General features: G+C 42.9%; 1 protein-coding gene across 3 annotated transcripts in view; it reads right to left on the bottom strand.

Annotated features, from left to right (window-relative positions):
- Positions 1-222: 222 nt before the first annotated feature.
- PARP6 (poly(ADP-ribose) polymerase family member 6) overlaps positions 223-24,911 on the bottom strand; it is a 62,105-nt gene continuing 37,416 nt past the window's right edge. For 2 of the 3 annotated variants that reach the window (XM_066589943.1, XM_066589942.1), the window contains exons 14-23: positions 17,944-18,009; positions 17,792-17,859; positions 16,026-16,074; positions 9,630-9,742; positions 7,428-7,500; positions 6,318-6,387; positions 6,007-6,086; positions 3,448-3,511; positions 1,075-1,159; positions 223-686 (exon numbers count right to left, since the gene is read on the bottom strand). In XM_066589943.1, the coding sequence (XP_066446040.1) occupies positions 584-686; positions 1,075-1,159; positions 3,448-3,511; positions 6,007-6,086; positions 6,318-6,387; positions 7,428-7,500; positions 9,630-9,742; positions 16,026-16,074; positions 17,792-17,859; positions 17,944-18,009 (771 nt within the window). In that variant the 3' untranslated portion in view covers positions 223-583. The remainder of the gene's footprint in view (positions 687-1,074; positions 1,160-3,447; positions 3,512-6,006; positions 6,087-6,317; positions 6,388-7,427; positions 7,501-9,629; positions 9,743-16,025; positions 16,075-17,791; positions 17,860-17,943; positions 18,010-24,911) is intronic. The other variant, XM_066589944.1, reaches the window with a different exon arrangement.

Raw genomic sequence — 24,911 nt, 5'->3', positions numbered from 1 at the left:
GGAAAGCAACATGAGTTGTTTGACAACCATTTCTACCCCTATAGAAATAACACATACCAAAAATTGTCATATTTATAGCCATCATGCCAGATAATCTTTCCTTTGTCATCAACCATAAAGGGACAATTGTAAATTTAGGCTAACTTCAACCCAATGTTTATGGCGAACTTGACTAACATGATAAATGTTACAATTAATATTGAAAATAATAACATACAAAGCTGAAATAAAACCTTCAGATTTATTATTTTTTAACATTTTCTTTTTTGTTAAACAAAGAGTTGTAAATGAGAAGTAGTGGGGAGTAAATTATGGAAAGTGGGTAGCGCTGACACGGGGCAAAGTCAATATATGTCAGGAATTGTCCCAGGGCTGCAATATCTCCACACAGAATGATATCTTACTGTTGCTTGGAGAGCCAGATCAGTGCAAGACCCTCATCTCCACATTAGAAAGGGTCTACCCCGTAAGGACCCCCTATCTTCCATATGTGAAGCAGGTCACAGATTGCCCCATGTTCTTGGTCCCAGAAAGGACAAACTGATCCCCTCTGTTTTGATTGTAATCCTGAGGATATTATCCCTTATCCACTGTACACTTGTGTCCCAATCACTCGCATGATCTCCTTTTGGATTTTCGGGTCCTGAGTGTTAATGTTGGCATCCCCGACTTGTCCATCTTCATACCTTTGACAGTACAGATTTGGACAGAAGGCATGTAATAACAAAAGCACACTTGCTAAGACAAACAGTTATATAAACTGAAAAATGTTCTCGTATAAAAACAAAAAGAATAGAATTAATTCTTAACCAAAAGTATAAAGGTATATTAAAGGGGGATTTGGACAAGAAACTTTCCAAAAATGATTTAACATTGAAAGACAAAAAAGAACATCTATTTCTCAGGAAATATTGTCAGAATTTAGTTCCGAGGAAGTTAAGTGTTGTATTTTTCTTGGACTCACAGATATGTAAAAATAGCAATGGCATCATTTCATCAGAGCATCCTAACTCTAAAAGACTTGTAGCTGTTTTTATAGCTCCATTTCTGAGGAATGGAGAAATCACTACTTACACAAAAAAGAAGCGTGTGCAGACATGATCAGACACAGGGCACACCCAAATATTTCCATGCTTCTGTAGATCCTTCGATGTTATTACTACATGGGGAAACAAATCATTTATGGTTAGTATAAACGTTGCACAACTACAACGGACATCACAAGTGTTAATTTTTTTAAACTATATTGAAGGGATTTGGAGCTGCGTATTGAAAAAACACAGCCCTGACTATTATAGAAAGATGTAGTGAGAAATTAATCAGCACTTAATTATTCACTTATTTAGATTAAAATATGGCATTCAAGGGCAAACATTTACTTTTACTGTAGGTCTTGTGTACATGAGCATAATATGGTGGAGGAAGAAGTTTATGGGCCCATATTGTACCTCTGAATGCCTCTGATTTCATAGAGGCATATTCATTTATTTTCCTGATTTATACAGTGCATACATATAGTAAGGGAGGAGAGCCGCCCATACTAACAGCTGATTAGTGGGATGGGGGAACAGCAGCACTTCCCTGGGACACTCAGTAATCAGCTGTTCTTAAGGGCTCTTCTCCCCTGCTGTGTGATAAGGATCGCATGTAGAGATGAGCGAGCATGCTCGGTTAAGGAAATTACTCAAGCAAGCATCGGCATTTTCGGGTAACTGCCTGCTCGTCCGAAAAGATTCGGGGGGCGGCGGGAGAGAACAGGGGGGAAACGGGGGCGAGATCTCTCTCTCTCTCCCCCCCACGTGCTCACCCCCGCAACCCACTGCTCACCCCTGCCACCCTCCGAATCTTTTTGGACGAGCAGGCAGTTACTTGAAAATGCCGATGCTCGCTCAAGTAACTTCCCTAACCGAGCATGCTTGCTCATCTCTAATCACATGTCCAAAGCAGTGGCCTTTATGAACTGCTGATTAATGAGCTGGCGGGAACTGCTGCTGCTCCCACAGCCCACCAATCAGCTGTAGGTATGGACGGCTCTCCTCCACTCCTTATCACACAGCTGCCGGCTCCATAGCAGGGGAGGAGAACCGTCTATAGGTACAGCTGATTGGTGCCTAGTTGTGCTGAAATGTATACCTCATAGCTCACCATAATCAGAGGTGCTATGCAGAGTTGCTGAAAAATTGTGTGACAACTAATGGAATCATCATTACATTGTCACTGAGCTCTTCCAGGATCCTAAATGCCTGCTGCAGAGTTATTCAAGCATTTGTACCACATAGATCAATATAACTAGTCAAACATTGCATTCAAGGCTCCTGGAAAGCTGGGTGACAAGTAATAAGACCACCATTGTCCCTGGATCCTGAATGGCAGGTTGACCTAGCGGTATATGCTTCATTCCGAGGCAGTACTATTGCTCTTTATTCCTCCAGTAATATCTCCCTCACTGCCTGGTCTGGATGAGTTTAAAATATTTTTTCTTATTTTCCTTCTCTAAAACCTAATTGCGTTTTATCATCAGGTACGTTCTATAGAGCAATTAATACGGTATATAACAAAATCATTTATTCAATCAAAATTCACATAATTCGTTTATTTGTATTTTAGTAAATTTATAAAGGTATTTGCCTCACAATTAGGGCTTATTCACACAACGTTATATCGGACGGTGTTTTCACGGCCGGCTGATATACGCTACCATGTGATGCATGGGCTCAGTGTATATGTCGTCCGGCGGAGGAAGACAGCTCAGCTCCTCTCTCCTCCCCTCCGGCTGTTTGCAATCGGAGGAGGAGGGGCAGAGCTAAGCCAGCCAACTAAGCTCCGCCCCCTCCGATTGCAAACAGCCAGAGGGAAGGAGAGAGGAGAAGAGAAGGGGGAGGGAGTTTAGCAGTCACGCTGCTAAACTCCTTTCCACCTCCCTTCTCCGGCTGCTGTCATTGGCTCCCATAGGAGTCTCTGGCAGCGGCCATAGTCCGGCCAGAAAGATAGTTCCAATGCTATCTTTCCTGGCTTTTACGCCGCGGGAATACGCCGGTTTGACCTGATGCATTGGAATCCAATGTATCAGATGGTAGCGTATGTCGGCTGGTATATGTTTGCCTAGGCAGATTTAAGAAACGCATTTATATTATTAGTAAAACACTAGGCCGGATGGAAAAGTGAACTACTCCAGTCAGAGAGAACTTGTGTGAGTCACTAGATTATTCTGTACTAAAATCACTGTGTAGAACTGGTATCTACCACTCTATGGTGACTTTATGGTAGTAGTATTGGTATTTGTATAACCATTATGATTAGCATGCACCTCTGCACTTGGAAACCGGCATTACCTCGGTTGGTGGCCCACTCAGGATGTTTTGCCCCTTTCCCATGCTTAATCCCTAACTATGTCTCCCTAGCTACGCCATCTTTTTCAGATGATTACGAGACACTGTAATTGATTACCTTCACACAGTGCAATACAATTGAGATTCCGACTCTGCAAGAAACGAGACTGGAGACATCGAGTCTAGTAGAGAGGGAGAAAAGAAAGAAAATGATTAATAGACTAGAATAGTTTGGAAAGGTTAAAGAGAATGTTCTCCTTTGAACTTAATTTTATAGTTTACATAAAACTATAATCGACATAAAAAGTTGAGTACAGCTCTCAGAATCTAAGAACAGTTGAGTTGTAACCGAAATGAGCCTGCAAGTATACATGTTTAACTGTGTCAAAATTGTTTGGATAAAAATCTTTTGAACCAAAAAAAGTTAAGTACAAACTTAAATTTTAAATATAAATATTTTTAATTACTTGTTTTACATGGATGAATTGTAGCTTGTATTATATAGTCAAGAGAACGAAAAATTCAAATTTTTCCAATAATGTTTAGCTTTAGGCCCAGATTTTAATTTTTTACCAGGGGCAGAAAGAGAAAACGTAGTTCATCATGCGTTACCCAATTGCTCTCGAGCACGGAAATGCCCCATATGTGGATGTAAACTGTTGTTTGGGCACATGGCAGGACTCAGAAGGAAAGGAGCGCTTTTTGAATGCAGATTTTGCTGGAATAATCTTCAGACCCCATGTAGTGTTTGCAGTGCCACTGAGGTACCAGTACATTTGAAACCCCCAACAACTGACCCCATTTTGGAAACTAGACCTCTCAGGGAATTTATTAAGGGGTGTAGTGAGCAGTTTAAACCCACAAATGCAAATTTTTTACATAATGTTTAGCTTTAGGCCCAGATGTTTATTTTTTACCAGGGGCAGAAGGAGATAATATACCCCATGATGTGTTACCCAACAGGGAAATGCCCCATATGTGGATGTAAACTGTTGTTTGGGCGCAGGGCTCAGAAGGGAAGGACTTGGCATGTGGTTTATGTACAAGCTGTGCAAAGTACATCAGGGTAAAACGTCAGGGCAATAATAAAATTAAAATTTCAGGGACGTGTGGTAGATCTTAAAACACTTTTCTATACACAGGCCGGGTTGTGTGGGGCATGTTTCACAGTGGTATACGGTGTCTTTTCTTATCCCCTGTTTATAGCAGACTCTGCACCTCTTTTGGGTCCTTCCCTTCGTCGCAGTGGAGGGAATTTCACTGGAAAATGCTGCCCTGGTACACTCCTTGTGGCCTCACTTCCAGAAGTACTGGGCTGCCCCCCAACTCCTGGTCCCAAAATATTAGGTCCTTGATTACTTCTTCCTGAAACTCAAGGAATGTCCCCCTCTGGCCTGCACCTGGGAACAGCATGTAGGCATTATACAGTGCCAACTGTACGAGGTGTACGGACAGTTTTTTGTACCACACTTGTGTTTTCGGCATGGCAGTATATGGCTCCAATACCTGGTCTAATAGATCTACCACTTCCATGTACTTATTATAGTCGAGGACGCAGTCTGTTTTGGGGGTCTCTGCACTGGTACCTCATACTGGGCAGGGGGTACTGCTGTGGCCGTGTATTGTGGTCAACATAAGGACATCCCTCTTGTCCTTATATTTGACACACAATACATTGTCGCTGCATTGGCCCCGGCTCTCACCCCTTCTCAGCAGTTGCCCAAACTGGGAGGCTTTTCTGATTTTTTCGAACAGAGCCACATGCCACTGTTCCTTTAGAAGTGAGGCACTGAAACAGGGGAACACTGGTATAAAAGTTATCCAGGTACAGATGGTAACCCTGGTCTAGTAGTGGGTGCACCAGTTCCCACACTATTTTTCCTGTTACTCCCAGCACGGGGGGACATTCTAGGGGCTTAATTTTAGTGTCCTTCCCCTCATAAATGCAGAACTTGTGGGTGTACCCCAATGTACTTTCGCACAGCTTGTACAATTTCACGCCATACCGTGTCACAGTGTCCATTGACAATGGGACTCCCCACGGAGATGAAGAAATCCTCTGCCATAGCTGTCACAGCTGTAGCAGAGGATCGCGATGTTTTCTCATTGAATTCAATGAAGCTGGCGCTACAGCGGGCTCCATTGAAAGCAATGGGCTACCGACAAACCCTGCAGTGATTTTTCGTGGAAGGGCTTATATTTAAAGCCCTTCCCTGAAAATCACTACAGGGCTTGCCGGCAGCCTATTGCTTTCAATGGAAGCAGTTGTAGTGCCAGCCCCATGGAACTCAATGCGAGAACATCGTGCTCCTCTGCCACAGCTGTCACAGTTGTGCCAGAGGATCTTCAATTAATGTTCTCAATAGGGTCAGCGCTGCTACCACCAGCCCCATTGAGCTTTCGCATCCAGGGGTTTCACATCCAAACAACACGGATGCTGCAGTTACCTGCGTTTTAAAATCCGCTGCCTTATATTTACCACTGTGCATTTTTTTGCGCAGGTAAATGTCGGGCATGCTGCCATTGAAAAGCATTGGTTCTATATAGATGCGGATCGCAAATGCAGATAACATACGCACATAAAAACGCCCGTCTGACTGAGCCCTAACAATGTGTATTGTGTCATTGCTACTAGGACATCCATTTAACGCTGTTGAGTAAAACGTTCATATGTTACCTGAGGAATAGTGTTCATCCGATTATATCTCTGCACCAGCTCATCCTTTGATGGCATCCGATGTTGCCCCTTCCCCATACCTGCATAGAATAACAATAATTCTCACCCAATTAAATATTCAGGTCAGTGGAAATTCTAATGAATAAATCCAACAGCATTACTATTGCCTTTCTGAGTCCTAATTGTTTGTAAACTGCTTACTACAAATGTAGGAGCATTTTACTTAAACACATATATGTTATATACTATATATAAGAAATGTTTCAACCACTATGTGTACATACCTGGTGCCCCTTTTCTTTTTTACCTACCTGAGTATCCAAATGAAATACTGGAGATGGGACTAAGGTATATCCCTTTCCCATATGCTGCTCCGTGCAACTGTAAATACATTACAATAAGTCACCAATATCTTACATACATGTGCACTTAGAGAACTGCATGCAACTTATCGGCTAACATAAATTATTGAATATTACTATAGCTGAGGTTACTGCAAGATCCTAATAACAAAACAAATGGCAGTCTCTTAAACATTGCCTCTAATTATATAAGGCTTGATACACCTGTGTTAGGGATCAGTTCAGGGTTTCCGTCTCTCTGCTCTGTTTTTGGAGGGGAGAAATGGGAAAAAAAGGGTCTGTTTTGTTTCCTCATTGATTTCAATGTGATTTTAAAAAAAAGATAGCAAACAGAAAGGCTTGAGTTTCCTTCCATTCCGTTAGGTTTTGGTGTTTGGTGGTCGGACGCTTCTCTTACTACCTGACGCGCACACTGTGCATAGTATGCATCAGTAATCTAAAACAATACATGCTGCTTTGGCTGGCCAGCACTGCTCATGTGAACTACGGTTAATCAAAGCCGGTGTAGTGTCTAAGAGTGACGATGCAAAGTAATACACAGGCAGTCGGAGAAGCCGGTATGGCCATATTTGTTTTATATTTGTTTAAATACTGGTATGGCTTTAAGAACGTAACCATAAGACTCAGGCTTTATTCAGACGTGTGTATATCAGCCGGGTTTTCACGCCCGGCTGATGTACGCTGTTCCTCTCTGCAGGGAGAGAAGGCGGGGAGCAGTGCACTGAGCTCCCACCCCCTCTCCGCCTCATGCCACTGTTTGCGATGGGAGGGTGCGGAGCTAAGTTCTGCCCCCTCCCACTCCCTCCCATTGCAAATAGTGGTGAGGGGCGGAGAAAGGAGGGTGGAAGCTCAGTGCACTGCTCCCGTCCCGTCCTGCCTCCTCCCCCTGCAGAGAGGGGCAGAGTATATTGGCTGGGCGTGAAAACCCGGCCGATATACGGACGTCTGAATAAGCCCTCAAGCTGTATATGGAAATCCAATACACACAAGAATAGTTGCAATCCCTTACAATGCAGTATTCCCAATATATACATTCATTTGAACCAGAGCTGAACTTACTTGCAGTTTGGTGTAGGATGCATTAACCAGCCCATTCCGAAGAATAGAGTGCCAGTTCTCAATATGAGAGCCGCTGATTGGAAGAAAGGTAGAAATCATAAACAATGGCAAAAAATGATGAAGAGGCATCACAGACATAGAGATGTAATGTGCCTTTTTTATTGTGCTCTGAAATTCGTCCGAAACCATCACATCCTTCACTCAGTACAGAAAGCTGTCTTACTTCTAAATGTCTTTTCTATTGAACTTTTTCTTTATATAAACCGAAGCCTCTGTTACACAAATCTCATGGCTTCCTTACATAATGGAGCTATCTTAAAGGGGTATTCCCAAGATCACATTGGTAATTCAGCGTGTCCCATTACTGTAAACAATCACTTTGTCAAATACATTCTGTTTGCAAAGTAACATTGTTTTGTAGGTCAGCCGAGTATGTTTCTAACAATTTACACTGAAACCACCAATGATACAAATACAAACTATATAAGCCTACACTTTAGTTATCACTTACATTGCTGTCAGGAGCTATTTCCCATGGGTCAGAAAACTGCAGTGCCTCATAATTACAGAAAAGGCATTGCAACATATTACACAGCACTGGAGTATCTGAAATGTCACAACAGGCAGTGATTACTAAAATTATTCAATGCAGGCATATACAGCAAGTAGCAGGGATATTGCAATTATGCAGAGGAGGACGGTTTGAGGGCAGTTGGTCCAAGATTTCTTGTCCTTTCATAAGTTTGTCCAAGGAAAATCTCGTCAGGGGGAACAAGTCATCCAATCTCAATTTGTCCTATATATCTCTATGTTCAACCTAGATTTTATCCACTTCGCATGGGAAACGCTAAAGTGATTCTGAGCCTTAGTGACCAGGCCTGTTTGCGCCTCAATGACCAGGCCAAATTTTAGAAATCTGACATCAGTCAATTTAACATAGAATAACTCTGCAAATTCTGACATTGTTTTTTTTGCCACATATTGTATATCATTTAGGTGGTATAATTTGTATGATGACTCCGTTCTAGCATTGAGGGGGAGGGGATTCCGCCACTGTCTTCCCTGCCTCTACTCCTGCACCACATGGTGTAAACTTAGAGGCAGGAAAGCGGCTGCAGATTTGTAGCGGAATGTCTGCTGCGGACATTCCGACAAAAATCTGCTCTGTGTGGCTCTAGCCTTACTGCGCCCGCAGAAAGAGAGAGAGAAAAAAAATAATACTGAACAACCCATTAAAGAGGACTGGTCACTGGATTAAATAAGCAGTGCTGGCTACATGGTTCTACTGCTGCAGCCCTTCTGACTTTATTCCCGTTTTTTTCCCATGCTCACCTCCCTTCTCGGACTGGCTCTTGATAGGTCCAGGTCTCAGCACTGTCAGTGGTTGACAGCAGATTTGATTGACACTTTGACATCTCCCATTGAGAGTGAGCCAGAACTAAGAAGAGCTCGTCCAGAGGTGAACATGAAAAAAGTGGGGATAAAGTCAGCAGGCCACAGCTGCAAAGCCATGCAACCAGCCCTGTTGATTTGATCCAGTGACGTCCTCTTTGTCTACATGTGATTGCTCTCAGTGAGAGAAACCAAGTAATCTTGTAGATATGATACGTTTTAATAGCTAACAAAAATACATGATGTTAATGCGAGCTTTCAGGGATATCTCACCGCCTTTGTCAGGCTATTGAATGAAACTAGTTTGGATGGCACATAATTATAACATACAGATGCAGAGGGGAGGGGGACACATTGCTCTTGATCTAAATAAATGTTCACACACAGAAATTTGAGACTGTTTTGCACTCAAAACCTAAAATAACAGACAAACTGAGCCAAGAAATAAATCGTAAATCGTAAACAATCTTAAATTTCTGTGTGTGAACATTTATTTAGATCAAGAGCAATGTGTCCCCCTCCCCTCTGCATCTGTATGTTATAATTATGTGCCATCCAAACTAGTTTCATTCATTAGCCTGACAAAGGGGGCGAGATATCCCCGAAAGCTTGCATTAACATCATGTATTTGTTAGCCATTAAAAGGTATCATATCTACAAGATTACTTGGTTTCTCTTACTGAGAACAATCACACATTGCTCTACTGGCTAACATGGTACCAAATCTTTTTTTCTTTGTCTGCATCCCACTCTTTACTTTAAACCTGTCCGTTATCTAAGCTATTCCCATCCGGAATTACTGTTTCTTACTGAAAGGCGAATGTGCTTCCGTAGAGTTTCTTGGCAGTTCGGAATCGTGCTTCCTTGGCTGGGGGGCTACTGAGCAGCAAAAACTGATGTGAAGTGTGCATGAACTTCAGCTGCTACCACAGCATTAGGGAGGAGAGAAGCCATGTGAAAAGAAGCAGATAAAAAAAGGCAGGTGTATAAGTTGTACATATAAATAATATGAGTTCCTGTAGTAGAAAAATACATATTTAAGCTGGTTGCACAAATGTTGGAATTGCTTCATTTTTTGATCATTTCTAAAAAAAAAAATCAAAAAATTAATCAATAAATTATATGTACTACAAAATAGTACCAATAAAAACTTCAACCCGTTCTACAATTGCGGATGTTAAGAACAATATATTTTAAAAAACCTTGTAGTTAAGTTAATTTGTTATTTTTACTATACGGTAAATAGTGAAAAAATGAAAAAAAATTGGAATTTTTATTTTTTTGTAGCCCCCCATAAAATGAATAAAAGCTAAACAACCAGTATTTGTACCCTAGTATGGTACAATTAAAAAGAAACCCTCATACTGCTACAGTATACCGAGGGGAAACATTAAAATGTTATGACTCACAAAAATTCCATAATTCACGGTATTAAGAAGTTAACTGACTGCTTTGCAACAACTGTCTGTATTTCCTCTTGTTGCTCAACATAACTGATTAATGACTCATAATGTCTTCGAATTCTGGTAACGGTAAGTAGATCTGAACAAAATGTAAGCAGGTCAGAAAATTATTTCTATGGTTCAATGTGATTAGTCAGATTGAAGCAAAAACTGTAAATCCATCTTTAAGGTGGCAATATATATTAATTAACCCCTTAATGACGTTCCCCTTTTTTTTCCTCCCTTTTCATTCCCCCACCTTTTAAAAAAAAAAACGTAACTCCTTTATTTATCCATTGAAGTAGCTGTATGAGGGCTTGTTTTTTGCGGGACGAGTTGTATTTTTCAATAGTACAGAATAGAGCACGCTGCAATTTGTTCTCGGACAAATCGTGGCTGTCTGCATAGGATTGCGTTTTCTAACGCAATCCTATGGCAGCTTCCACAGGTGGAAATTCTGCGGGAAATCCCACCACGGAAATTCCGTCCGTGTTCAGGGGGCCAAAGACATTTATTTTTTTAAATTATCTTCTGCTGCCATCTTCTGAGTGGAATAACCTTTTTATTTTTCCATCGACATAGTTGTGTGAGGGCTCATTTTTTGTGGGACATCCGGTAGTTTGCGTTATACAATTTTGTAATACATACAACTTTTTGATTGCTTTTCGTTTCATTTTTTCTTGGAGACAGGGTGACCAAAAAAGTGTATTTTTGTCGTTCTTAATTTTTTTTTTCTGACGACGCTCATCATGTGGCGTAAATAAAATATTACTTCAATAGATCTGACTTTTATGGACGCAGTGAGACCAAATATGTATTTTTGTTTTATGATTTAAATTATTTTATTTTAAATATAGCAAAAGTTTTGTTTTTTTAACCTTTATTACTTTATTTTTTTAAATTAGTAAAACTTTATTGATCTTGTTTTTACTTTTTTTTTAGTCCCCACATGGGACAACAACTAGCAATGCTTTGATCACTTCTGCAGTATGATGTAATGCCATAGCATTACATCATACTGCCTTTTGGGCAAGTAGTCTATCAAGCCAACCCACTGGGAAGGCTTGCTAGGCATTCTGCCATGACAACCCTGGGGCCTTTCAGAAGGCCCCCAGCTGCCATGACACCTGCACGGCTACCTACGATCTCATCGCGGGTGGCCGTACAGGACCCCCAAACAGTGGGGATTTAAATGCCGCTGTCAGAATTGACAGCGGCATTTAAAGGGTTAATGGTTCCGATCAACCATGCAGCTGGTCGGAGCTCTTGCCGCCGAGTGCCGGCTGTAATAAAGAGATGGAATCAGCTCTGTATGAAGAGCTGGCTTGGGCTGGCTGGCTTGATAGGGCTGGCTTGATAGACTGCCTGCCAGAGGCATTACATCATACTGCAGGAGCGATCAAAGCATCACTAGTTGTTGTGCCCTCTGAGGACTAAAAAAAAAAGTAAAAATCAGAACAATAAAGATTAGCTAAATATTTTTTTATTCAAAACATATTTTATTAAAGTTTTTTCACAATAAAACCATTATGATGAGCATTTCCAAATTTAACATTGCCAGAGTTAATTCCTCATCTAGACCAGGGAGTCACGGGTCTTGACCCCCTATTGCTATGGAATTTTGCTTTACAAAGATCTCTTGCTTTATAGTATTTTTCACCTGAAGCTCGGCCACCCATAAACACCAAACTACTACTGGCTATAGTTGCTTCAACTAAAGCAGATAATTAACTAAAACTTATATAACATCATGAGGGATTAGGGAGGGGGGGAGAGAGGGCGGAGCCCATAGAGGCGCCCAAAGGGCATCCTCAAGGCTGAAAAAGAAGGGTAAAAAGAAGCGAAGTGGAGAGGGAATAGAGGAAAGAGAGAAAGAAGTAGAGAAAAGGAAAGATAGATATAAAGAGTAAGAAAGAGAAGGACATAAAGAAGCTCAGACCCACGTCTGCCTCTCAACACCCAGATTTGTTTTTAGTTAGGCATAACTCCACTCACCAGCCATTGTCCGAACCCTGAAGATCTGCGAAACATCAGCCAGGCCTCCCATGTAGCGTGATATGTAGAGTATTTAGCATCGTCTCTGGCCCTCAACTCCTCCATGAGGCCTATTTCGTCTAGGGCAGTCACCCAATTTACGCCTGTAGGTGGAACCTGAGATCTCCAAAGCCTAGGTATCACCATTCCCATAGCCAGGAGGAGAAACCTAAGGGAGCTCCTCTTGTTAGCTCTAATAGATCCCGGAAGGATCGACAGGAGGGCCATTTCAGGTGTCAGCACCAGAGAGCCCACGTTCAGGGTGTTGTGTAGAACCTCGATCTCCTTCCAGAGTGTCAAAATCTGGGGACAGGACCACCAAATATGTGTGAGAGTACCAACCTCTCTCTGGCATCTCCAACACAGGTCAGATGCACCCGGATAGTATTAAGCCAGGTGCGCTGGGGTACGATACCACCTTGTTAATAGCTTATAATTGAGCTTCTGATGATTACCTGAGACCGTTATCTTATGAGTTAAACACATAGCCTTGGCCCAATCATCCACGGCCACCTCCCATCCCAGCTCTTTTTTCCCATGACCTCTTGAAACATCCTCCGGTGTCCAGCCCCTCCCTAGCCATCAGAATGCCATAGACCGTGGAGACCTCTCCTCTTGACCTTCGAGGGCTCCCATGCATCACCTCAAAGAGGGCGCAAGATGACGTCAGATCTGAGATCGGACCCAGAGCTCGTATCTAGTGACCTATCTGAAAATATTGGAACCACGCACCTGCCATGAGTGTGTTTAATGGCATAAGACCCTCCCCATCAACTATATCCCTAACCCTAGGGAACTGAGTTCCCAACCTGTCCAGTAAGGGCAGTCCTGCTTCTCCCTGAGGGAAGTCCGGGTTCCCGCTCAATGGTGTTCAGGGCCCTGGAGCCTTTATTAGGCCGTGTCGAAGCGCAAAGCCATCCCATATCTTCAGAAAGGAACTCATAAAAGAAGAAACTCTGATGCCCTGTCTTCCCAGCCCACCATTCAATTAAAAGAGTCCCTGGATCCGGCCCGCCGCAACCTCCTCTTCCAGTTCGACCCACAGTTTGGGTGACCCCTCATGGACCAAATCCAGAACCACCTTGCAAATAGCAGCTCTATAATAAAAAAGCAGATCTGGTAGTCCCGCCCCTCCCCTCTCTTTGGTAGGGTAAGTAGTCTAAAGCTTAGGCGTGGTTTAGCCCCGCCCCATACAAAGCGCGTCACTGCCTTTTGGAGCTTCACAAAGAAGTTCCACGGGACCTGTATAGGTAGTGTTTGAAAAAGGTAGAGGAATTTAGGAAGGGAGTTCATTTTAATAGTATTAATTCTGCCGAACTACGAAAGGGTAATTGGCTTCCATCTCTCGAAGTCTTTCACTATAGCGGAATACATGGGTTCGTAGTTCAGGTCGAATATCTTCCCCGGATCGGGAGGGAGGACTACCCCTAAGTACTTAATATAATCCTCGCGCCAGCTCAAGGGGAACAGGGGTTTGAGACGCATGATTTCCAGTGTCAGGAGTGTGATATTGCTAAATATTTTTTTAAAAATTAATAAAAGTTTAAAATTTTTAACATATTTGTACATATTTATAATAAAATTATCTAAATAATAATAAAACAAAAAAAAATTTGGTATTGCTGCGTCCATAAAAGTCCGATTTATCAAAGTATCGCATTATTTACCCCGTACGGTGAACGCTGTCTGAAAAAAGATAAAGAACACCAGAAATGCACCTTTTGGTCACCCTGTGTCCCACAAAAAATGCAATGAAAAGCGATCAAAAAGTCATATGTATTAAACATGGTACTAACACAAACTACAGGATGTCCAGCAAGAAATGAGTCCTCGCACAACTATGTTGACAGAAAAATTAAAAAGTTATTGCGCGCAGAAGATGGCAACAGAAAATAATTTTGAAAAATTAAATGTCTTTGAAAAGTAAAAGCAGTACAGCAAAAAAATACTATACGGCTGGGTTCACACAGCGCGGATTCTCGACAGAAATCTCGCGGTTTGGCCGCAGCAAAAAAACGCGAGATTTCCGCGGGAGAACCGCTGCTTCAAAACCCGCGGCGGTTTTGAAGCGGGCCGGCTGCTTGCTCTTCCGCTGCGGCTGAGGCTCCCATAGAGGAGAGCGCGGCCGCAGCGGAAGAAAAAAAAATGAACTTGCTGCGGTCGGCAAATCCACGCCGCAGCGGCGGCTTCTGCCGGCTTTGCCGCAGCGGATTTGCCGTCCCGTGTGGACGAGATTTCTCAGAAATCTCGTCCACATGGCTGGCTAATCCCGGGATTAGCGGCCGCATGCGGATTTGCGGTGGCAAAATTCCGGAAGGTATTTCCGCGGCAAATCCGCCCAGTGTGAACCCAGCCTACAAGTTTGGTATTATAGTAATCGTACTGACCCATATAATAAAGTTATCATGTCATTCTTATTGCAGTTTGTGCGCCCTGAAGAAACAAGATGCACCGAAAAATGTCGGATTGTCTTTTTTTTTAAATTTTACTCCACTTAGAATTTTTTTAAAGTTTTTCAGTACATTATATGGTACATTAAATAATACCATTGAAAAATTGTCACACAAAAAAACAAGTCTTCTTACACGTACGTTGATGGATAAATAAAGGACTTTCATTTTTCTTAAAAGGGGGGAATAACTGGGGAAAAAAAGGGCCACGTCATTAAAGGGGATGTCCCGAGGCAGCAAGTGGGTCTATACACTTCTGCATGGCCATAATAATGCACTTTGTAATGTACATTGTGCATTAATTATGAGCCATACAGAAGTTATCAAAAGTTTTATACTTACCTGCTCCGTTGCTGGCGTCCTCGTCTCCATGGTGCCGACTAATTTTCGGCCTCCGATGGCCAAATTAGCCGCGCTTGCGCAGTCCGGGTCTTCTCCTCTTCTCTATGGGGCTCCGTGTAGCTCCGTGTAGCTCCGCCCCGTCACGTGCCGATTCCAGCCAATCAGGAGGCTGGAATCGGCAATGGACCGCACAGAAGCCCTGCGGTCCATGAAGACAGAGGATCCCGGCGGCCATCTTCAGCAGGTGAGTATGAAGACGCCGGACCGCCGGGATTCAGGTAAGCGCTGTGCGGGTGGGTTTTTTAACCCCTGCATCGGGGTTGTCTCGCGCCGAACGGGGGGGGGGGTTTAAAAAAAAAAAAAACCCGTTTCGGCGCGGGACATCTCCTTTAAGGGGTTAAAGAGAACCTGCCACATAGAAAATGCAGCCCATTCTGCAGGCAGTAGAATATAGAGCCGGAAGAGCTGCGTGGATAGATATATAGTTTTATGGGAAAAGTTTCTGTAGAACTAGTCATTTATTCGTTGTAATTCCTGCTTATTTTAAGCCTAGGGGTCTAGTGGGAAGTCTTATTAGTGCATATAGAAATAACCATCAATCACTACCATTAAGAGAAGCAAGGAAACCTGTCAATCACTATGTTGGGCCTTAAACTGGACTCCTACCAGAGTGAGCAGTAATTTACATTACTAAGTTCCAAGTTTTTTGAATCATTTCCCAAAACCCTCAGCTCCTCTTAACATGCTGCCCACAGATTGTACTACAGACAATATATGACAGATTCCCTTTGAGCCTTTATGTTGATCAACCAATGACATACAACAAAGAGAGAAGCTGGAGTAAGATAGTATTCTATTACACTTCTAACATAATTACTTTGCATTAGCTCACAATAACATCTTTTCATATAGACCGCAGATTGGGATCAAGTACTTACCCTACTGAGGGGCAATTTTACAATGTGGGACCTATTACTGGAAATTATCCTGAAATAAGCAAAATAACTGTCTGAGCAATACGGGCAAAGATAAACGTAATCAATCTATTTTACAGAGGTAATATGCGTATGTTACCCATAATTGTCATAGACACTGTTACAATATGTTATGTCAAAAGCCAGTAGATACAGCAGCATACATGAATTGTAGGAATATGGACATAATTTTGTTAAAGGCTAGCTATTGGTTCCTAAAAGTTTTGTGACTCATATGCAGACTTATATGCTTTCTATGGCTCTGTATACCGCATACTTGGCTCTCCAAGGAGAGCCAAGCAAAGCTGGTCAAAGGTGAAGAGAAACAGTACTCAGTTTAGCCTTTCAGCTCCTTAGGCCTCATGTCCACGGGGAAAATCAGGCCCGCTACGGATTCTCCATGGAAAATCCGTAGCAGGTCCCTCCTGCCCCGCGGACATGAGCGCTGAAAATAAGAATAAACTTACCCGCAGGGGTCCGTGCAGATCTTCTCTTCTCCGCGGCCGGATCTTCTTTCTTCGGCCGGCGGATGTGCTCGGCACGTCGTCGGCGTGCCGCACGCATGCGCCGGGCACATCCACAAGGCCGAAGAAAGAAGATCCGGACGCGAAGAAGGGAAGATTTGCACGGTCCGCTGCGGGTAAGTTTATTCTTATTTTAGGTCTCCCGTGGATCCGGACGGCTTCCATAGGCCTCAATAGAAGCCTGCGGGAGCCGTCCCCGCAGGAGACCCACACGAAAATGGAGCATGTCCATTTTTTTTCATGCTCCATATTTTTTTAAATTCACTTTTATTGACCATCCGCGGGTATTTATCTACCCGCGGGTGGTCAATGCATCCCTATGGGGTGCGGATCCGCTGGCGGGAGAAGAGTTAAAATCCGCTGCGGATTTTAATTCTTCTTTTCCCCGTGGACATGAGGCCTTAGTTTTAGCAATCGGTGGGTTCTCGGCACCCGACACCCAACTGATCACAACTTCTTATATGTCATTATGACATGTTAAAAATGTTATGAAATGATAGCTACCATTTAAAAGTTTACTTCCGTAGATCAACATTACATTAGATATATATAAGTGACATGGATAGTAAGGGCTCTCTCACATGAGCGTATTTTACAGAGTATTACCCATGTGGGTTTTGCACGTGTAACATGCGTTAACAATCTTACAATGACTTACAGCATGTGAAATGCGCACGGAGAAAAGAATGCAGCATGCACTATCTTGGTGTGTATGGGGATTGTCAGCATGCAGCAAGTAGGCAACTCATTGCATACTTGCTGCATGCTCCCTTGTGGGAGATACATGAGCCGAAAACACTTATGCGAGAGAGCTATAACACTACTATCACTGTTATCCAGATCACTGATGTGGAATCTGTGGCTTGCCAACTGCTGGATAACTACAACTCCCAGCATGCCCTTACAGGGGGTTTCAGTTTCAAAGCAGACCACTTCTAGAAATGTTTATAAGCAACCACATAAGTGATAAATATATTTAAAGAATTACTAGTATCAGTGTTTCTGGTGGCAGAATGCACCACTCACAAATATAATATAGCACGGCTCTGCATGTGTTTAGGACCTGAGATGACGTCACCACCATGTAATCAGGGGCAGAGCTCAAGACCTCTGTGACATCATCACATGTAACTCACACAGTCACTCATTACTCACAGACAGGTGGTTGTTAGTATTTTGATAAGCAACATAAGCATAAGAAATTACCATTGCAGAAGGGGATGGGCCAATGGATCAAGACGATCCATCTGTTTTTTAATTTCCAGGTATGATCCCTAGAAAAAAAACATCAAAATATTAGCATCTCTTTTAATCACTTGTTTCCCTAGAACACCTACAGTGCTCCCATTTTATGTCACCTGTGTCATCTCCCGGATTGACATAACACTGTCTAAGGCTTTCTGGAGACGTTCGTAGTTCTTCTTCTGCAGTAAACATAGACATAATACAGTCACTTCATTGTAATTCATGCTGGAGTGCCAATGATTGACGTTACTAGACCATGGGTAGTACCCAGGTATGGATTTATATTAAATTGCTAATAAAAATGTTGAAAAGAATGTTCAATGAGAAACACACAAAGCAGTTGTTATTGGGTGTTCTAACCTCACTTGGTGGTGATGGAACATGCTATTAGACACTTAGAACTTATTTACACAGCATATTGATATTGCCTACTGTCTTTTTTCCCCCAAATAGCTAATTCAATCCTAGCAGGAAGAAAAAGTTAAGACTTTCCAAAAGAAATCTGGAGGTTTTACCATATTGATCATAAGGCTATATCAATATTAGTAATTAGTCTGTGGCTCTGCAAGATTTACTTATATTGCATTCTGAAGCCGTATAATATACAAGGTACATTATGTATTTACTATGGAGCTATATGATGTATGAACTACTTACTGGAACACGTGACTTCAGCATGTTCACTAGGGATATTATATGTTAGGAATGGTGATGAACTAAACAGTATAAGTTTTACATGGAGATGTGGCGTTTATTTATAAGTATGTATATACAGTGTGTATACTGTATAGTATTACAGTTTATACATATTCAAATGACTGGATGTGGGCAATGTACAAAGTATAGTTGCTTTGAAGTATTTTAATTTCAACATAGTAAGGTCACTTTATAGCTCAAGGTTAAATTACGAATGACTAGGTCAGGAACTCTGACATTAACTACAACAGTTGGCATTACAATCATATTTAAAGGCCTGATGTAGCTGTAATCTATCTGCTGCAATGCAGTCTTCCAAGAGTTAAAGGTCAGCAGCTCTCGGACTGGACTTAGGTTCCTGTGGTTATTTAGATTCTTGGCCATTTATATGTTCATGTTCAAGGAGGAACTACTAGCTACTGCATCATGATTAACAAAGCTATGTCTTCAAAGTAACCCATTAAAATGTCTAAATATTATTATAAAATGTGTACAACACGTACAGTACAGGGACCCACTGCTATTTTATTTCTTAAATATTGTGGTGGAAGTAGTATTTGAGTTGTATATCTTTGGACCTTCCTTATTTATACAATACTTATGAAGGCAAGAAATGCTTGAAGGTATGATTTTTTAAGATGGTATCTGTTCTAATGTTGATAATAAAATCCTAAAGAAAGAATAACAGATTTAACCCCTTAGTGACGGAGCTTTTTTGCTTTTTTCCATTTTTGTTTTTTCCTACTCCCTTTTAAAACATCGTAGCTCCTTTATTTATCCATCGACGACGCTGTATGAGGGCTTGTTTTTTGCGGGACGAGTTGTATTTTTCAATGGCACTATTTATTGTACCATATAATGTACTGAAAAAATTCTTAGTGGAGAGAAATGGAAAAAAAAATGACATTCCACCATCTTTCGGTGCGTCCTGTTTCTACGGCGTACAAACTGCAACAAAAATGACCTGATATTTTTATTCTATGGGTCAGTATGATTACTGCAATACCAAACTTATATAGTTTTTTTTTTGCTGTAGTACTTGTATTTTTTTTTAAAGATATAAAATTTTTTTCAATTATTTTCTGTGGTCATTTTGTGCGCGCTATAACTTTTTTATTTTTCTGTCGACGTAGTTGTGCAAGGGCTCAATTTTTGCGAGATGTCCTGTAGTTTCCGATAGTATCAATTTGGAATACATACAACTTTTTGATCGCTTTTTATTGCATTTTTTCTGGAAGACAAGGTAACTAAAAAAGTGTATTTCTGGCATTCTTTATTTTTTTTTCCGGACGATGTTCACCGTGCAGGAAAAATAATGCACTACTTTGATAGATCGGACTTTTACGGACGCAGCGATACCAAATACATATTTTTATTTTATGATTTAGATTTTTTAGTAATTGATATGGCAAACGGGGGGTGATTTAAACTTTTATAACTTTTTTTTTTTCTACAATTTAAAAAACTTTATTGATCTTTTTTCTTACTTTACTTCGAAGTCCCCCTGGGGGACTTTAACATGCGATGCTTTGATCGCTCCTGCAGTATGACGTAATGCTATAGCATTACGTCCTACTGCTTTTTTACAGGCAGTCTATCAAGCCACCCTGTGTGGATGGCTTGATAGGCAGTCTGCTAAGGCAGCCCTGGGGCCATTCATTAGGCCCCCGGCTGCCATGACACCTGCACGGCTCCCCCGATCTCACCGCGGGGGGGCCGATTTGCATGTCAGAATTGACAGCGGCATTTAAAGGGTTAATAGCCGTGATCGGCTGAACAGCCGAGCACGGCTATTGCCCGCGGGTGTCAGCTGTAATAAACAGCTGACGCCCGCGCTGTATGGAGGGAGATAGCGGTGCTACCTCCCTCCATACACGTCCTGCAACAGCAGGACCGTAGTTTTACGATAGCGCCGTCACTAAGGGGTTAATGTACTAATATATACAATGCAATACTTCAGACTCTGCACAAAGAGGTGAGATGCAGGACATGTACAGAAGTAAACTTTGAAATCTTATAAACAAAAGCCTACAGGCTTTTTCTAGCACCACACTTTGACCCCTTTGCCTGACCTTTGTATGATTTTGGTGTCATCAGATTTGGTACATCCTCACCACCACAGCCATAAAATCATAAAATTTCAGTTTGATACATTGAGTGACCTGTCAGGCCAGCTCAGAGTTCCTATATTAAGTCTAGTGGCAGCACGGTTAGGGACAGTGAAGTATTGCTAAGCAAGCGAAAGTGGAACTGAGGGCGAGCGGTGCTGAGGGCAAGAGATGCAGAGAAAGCGGTGCTGAGGGCGAGCAGTGCAGAAAGAGAGAGTTGTGCAAAGAGAGAGAGCAGTGAAGATAGAGAGCAGTGCTAAGGGCAAATGATGCAGATAGAGCGATGCTGAGGGTACGTGGTGCAGAGAGAGAGTGGTGCTGAGGGTGTACGGTGCTGAGAGCAAGTCGTGCAGAGAGAGCTGTGCTGACGGAGAGAGTTGCTGAGGGCGAGCAGTGCAGGTACAGACACTCAGCTCTGCTACATGCGAGTTCAGATACTCAGCTCTGCTGCACGCAGGTACAGACACTCAGCTGTGCTATATGCAAGTACAGACACTCAGCTCTGCTACATGCGAGTTCAGACACTCAGCTCTGCTACACGCAGGTACAGACACTCAGCTCTGCTACATGCGAGTTCAGACACTCAGCTCTGCTACACGCAGGTACAGACACTCAGCTCTGCTACATGCGAGTTCAGACACTCAGCTCTGCTACACGCAGGTACAGACACTCAGCTCTGCTACACGCAGGTACAGACACTCAGCTCTGCTACACGCAGGTACAGACACTTAGCACTGCTTCACGCAGTTACAAACACTCAGCACTGCTTCACATAGTTACAGACACTCAGCACTGCTTCACGCAGTTACAGACACTCAGCACTGCTTCACACAGGTACAGACACTCAGCACTGCTTCACACAGGTACAGACACTCAGCTCTGCTACACGCAGGTACAGACACTCAGCTCTGCTACACGCAGGTACAGACACTCAGCTCTGCTACACGCAGGTACAGACACTCAGCTCTGCTACACGCAGGTACAGACACTCAGCTCTGCTACACGCAGGTACAGACACTCAGCTCTGCTACACAAAGGTACAGACACTCAGCTCTGCTACACGCAGGTACAGACACTCAGCTCTGCTACACGCAGGTACAGACACTCAGCTCTGCTACACGCAGGTACAGACAGCACTGCTTCACGCAGTTACAGACACTCAACACTGCTACACGCAGGTACAGACACTCAGCTCTGCTAAACGCAGGTACAGACACTCAGCTCTGCTAAACGCAGGTACAGACACTCAGCTCTGCTACACGCAGGTACAGACACTCAGCACTGCTACATGCAGGTACAGACATTCAGCACTGCTTCACGCAGGTAAAGACACTCAGTACTGCTACACGCAGTTACAAACACTCAGCACTGCTTCACATAGTTACAGACACTCAGCACTGCTTCACGCAGTTACAGACACTCAGCACTGTTTCACACAGGTACAGACACTCAGCACTGCTTCACACAGGTACAGACACTCAGCTCTGCTACACGCAGGTACAGACACTCAGCTCTGCTAAACGCAGGTACAGACACTCAGCTTTGCTAAACGCAGGTACAGACACTCAGCTCTGCTACACGCAGGTACAGACACTCAGCACTGCTACATGCAGGTACAGACATTCAGCACTGCTTCACGCAGGTAAAGACACTCAGTACTGCTACACGCAGTTACAAACACTCAGCACTGCTTCACATAGTTACAGACACTCAGCACTGCTTCACGCAGTTACAGACACTCAGCACTGTTTCACACAGGTACAGACACTCAGCACTGCTTCACACAGGTACAGACACTCAGCTCTGCTACACGCAGGTACAGACACTCAGCTCTGCTACACGCAGGTACAGACACTCAGCTCTGCTACACGCAGGTACAGACACTCAGCTCTGCTACACGCAGGTACAGACACTCAGCTCTGCTAAATGCAGGTACAGACACTCAGCTCTGCTACACGCAGTTACAGACACTCAGCACTGCTTCACGCAGTTACAGACACTCAACACTGCTTCACACAGGTACAGACACTCAGTACTGCTACACGCTGGTATAGACACTCAACACTGCTACACGCAGGTACAGACACTCAGCTCTGCTAAACGCAGGTACAGACACTCAGCTCTGCTAAACGCAGGTACAGACACTCAGCTCTGCTAAATGCAGGTACAGACACTCAGCTCTGCTACACGCAGTTACAGACACTCAGCACTGCTTCACGCAGTTACAGACACTCAACACTGCTTCACACAGGTACAGACACTCAGTACTGCTACACGCTGGTATAGACACTCAGCTCTGCTACATGCAGGTACAGACACTCACCTCTGCTACATGCAGGTACAGACACTCACCTTTGCTACATGCAGGTACAGACACTCAGCTCTGCTACATGCAGGTACAGACACTCAGCTCTGCTACATGCAGGTACAGACACTCAGCTCTGCTACACGCAGGTACAGATACTCAGCACTGCTACATGCAGGTACAGACATTCAGCACTGCTTCACGCAGGTAAAGACACTCAGCAGTGCTACACGCTGGTATAGACACTCAGCTCTGCTACACGCAGGTACAGACACTCAGCTCTTCTACATGCAGGTACAGACACTCAGCACTGCTTCACGCAGGTACAGACACTCAGTACTGCTACACGCAGGTACAGATACTCAGCTCTGCTACATGCAGGTGCAGACGCTCAGCTGTGCTACACGCAGGTACAGACGCTCAGCTCTGCTACACACAGGTACAGACACTCAGCACTGCTACATGCAGGTACAGACATTCAGCACTGCTTCACGCAGGTAAAGACACTCAGTAGTGCTACACGCTGGTATAGACACTCAGCTCTGCTACACGCAGGTACAGACACTCAGCTCTTCTACATGCAGGTACAGACACTCAGCACTGCTTCACGCAGGTACAGACACTCAGTACTGCTACACGCAGGTACAGATACTCAGCTCTGCTACATGCAGGTGCAGACGCTCAGCTGTGCTACACGCAGGTACAGACGCTCAGCTCTGCTACACGCAGGTACAGACAACCAGCACTGCTTCACGCAGTTACAGACACTCAGTACTGCTACACGCTGGTATAGACACTCAGCTCTGCTACACGCAGGTACAAATGCTCAGCGGTGCTACACGCAGGTACAGACGCTCAGCTCTGCTACACGCAGGTACAGACACTCAGCTCTGCTACACACAGGTACCGACACTCAGCTCTACTACATGCAGGTACAGACAATTCTTAAAACATTTACAACCATTTTTCCATTCTTTGTATGTTTGCGTAGTGTCTATAAGGTTTATATATATATATATATATATATATATATATATATATATATATTTATCTCAAGTTCTTTCACAATGTGGCTGTGTGTAGGCAGCTGACAACATAGACAATGTAGAATACTAATGTATATATCGGCCACAATATATTCTACTGTTGGATAACTGGAGCCTAGCTAAAACAGACTGCATAATGGGATCAACAAAGGCTTTGTCCAGTACATTGTACCAGGGTGTGACCGGCGATAAGTTACAACATATCCAATTACAGTGTCATTGAGGACAAGTCTCAATATAAAATATCATTAGACCACAGCATATACTACCAAATTAATCCTGTGATTATATTTCTGAACTGGAATTTTTGAATGCTCTGAGTGTTTTATTTTTCTGATAGAGAAGGTTTAATGCTTTATGTCTACAGGCTGCGCAGGTATAAATCCAGACATGGATGCACTACATTCCCTAGTGTCATTTAATTGTATAATATCAATTTGTTTTGACACTATAAAGTACAAAAAAGCCGTAGTACACTTCATAATTTTATAACATTACACAATGCTATGCATATTGTCTGCCTATATCTGTTTCTGCTGTCTTTACCTCTAAAAAGTCATTTTCAACGCTTTACTAACAAATACCAGTTTACTAATACTAAGGCCAGTTTTACAAGAGCATAGTAACGACCTTGTTTCTGCATCTGTAATACGGATAAGTGTCTCAGCCGCAGTGTTTACTGACCCACCAATAGATTCCTATGATGGTGACAGTTTGGGACAGTAAACCCTGAGGTCAGGACAGACGCCTGTTTTACGGACGCAGAAATGTGCCCATAATACGCCTGTGTGAAACTGGCCTTACAGTGACAAATACAGTTTACTAACCGTAATTCTGATTGGTGCTATCTAGGCATGGAATGATAAATCTGCTCGTTTTACAATCTGAATAGAGATATCACTACCCATTTTCCATGTTTATTCTTC

Source organism: Eleutherodactylus coqui, chromosome 2 (assembly GCF_035609145.1).
Source record: "Eleutherodactylus coqui strain aEleCoq1 chromosome 2, aEleCoq1.hap1, whole genome shotgun sequence".
Lineage (NCBI taxonomy): Eukaryota > Metazoa > Chordata > Amphibia > Anura > Eleutherodactylidae > Eleutherodactylus > Eleutherodactylus coqui.
Note: the sequence above shows the minus strand (reverse complement) of the source record. Positions and strands in the feature narration are given on the sequence as shown.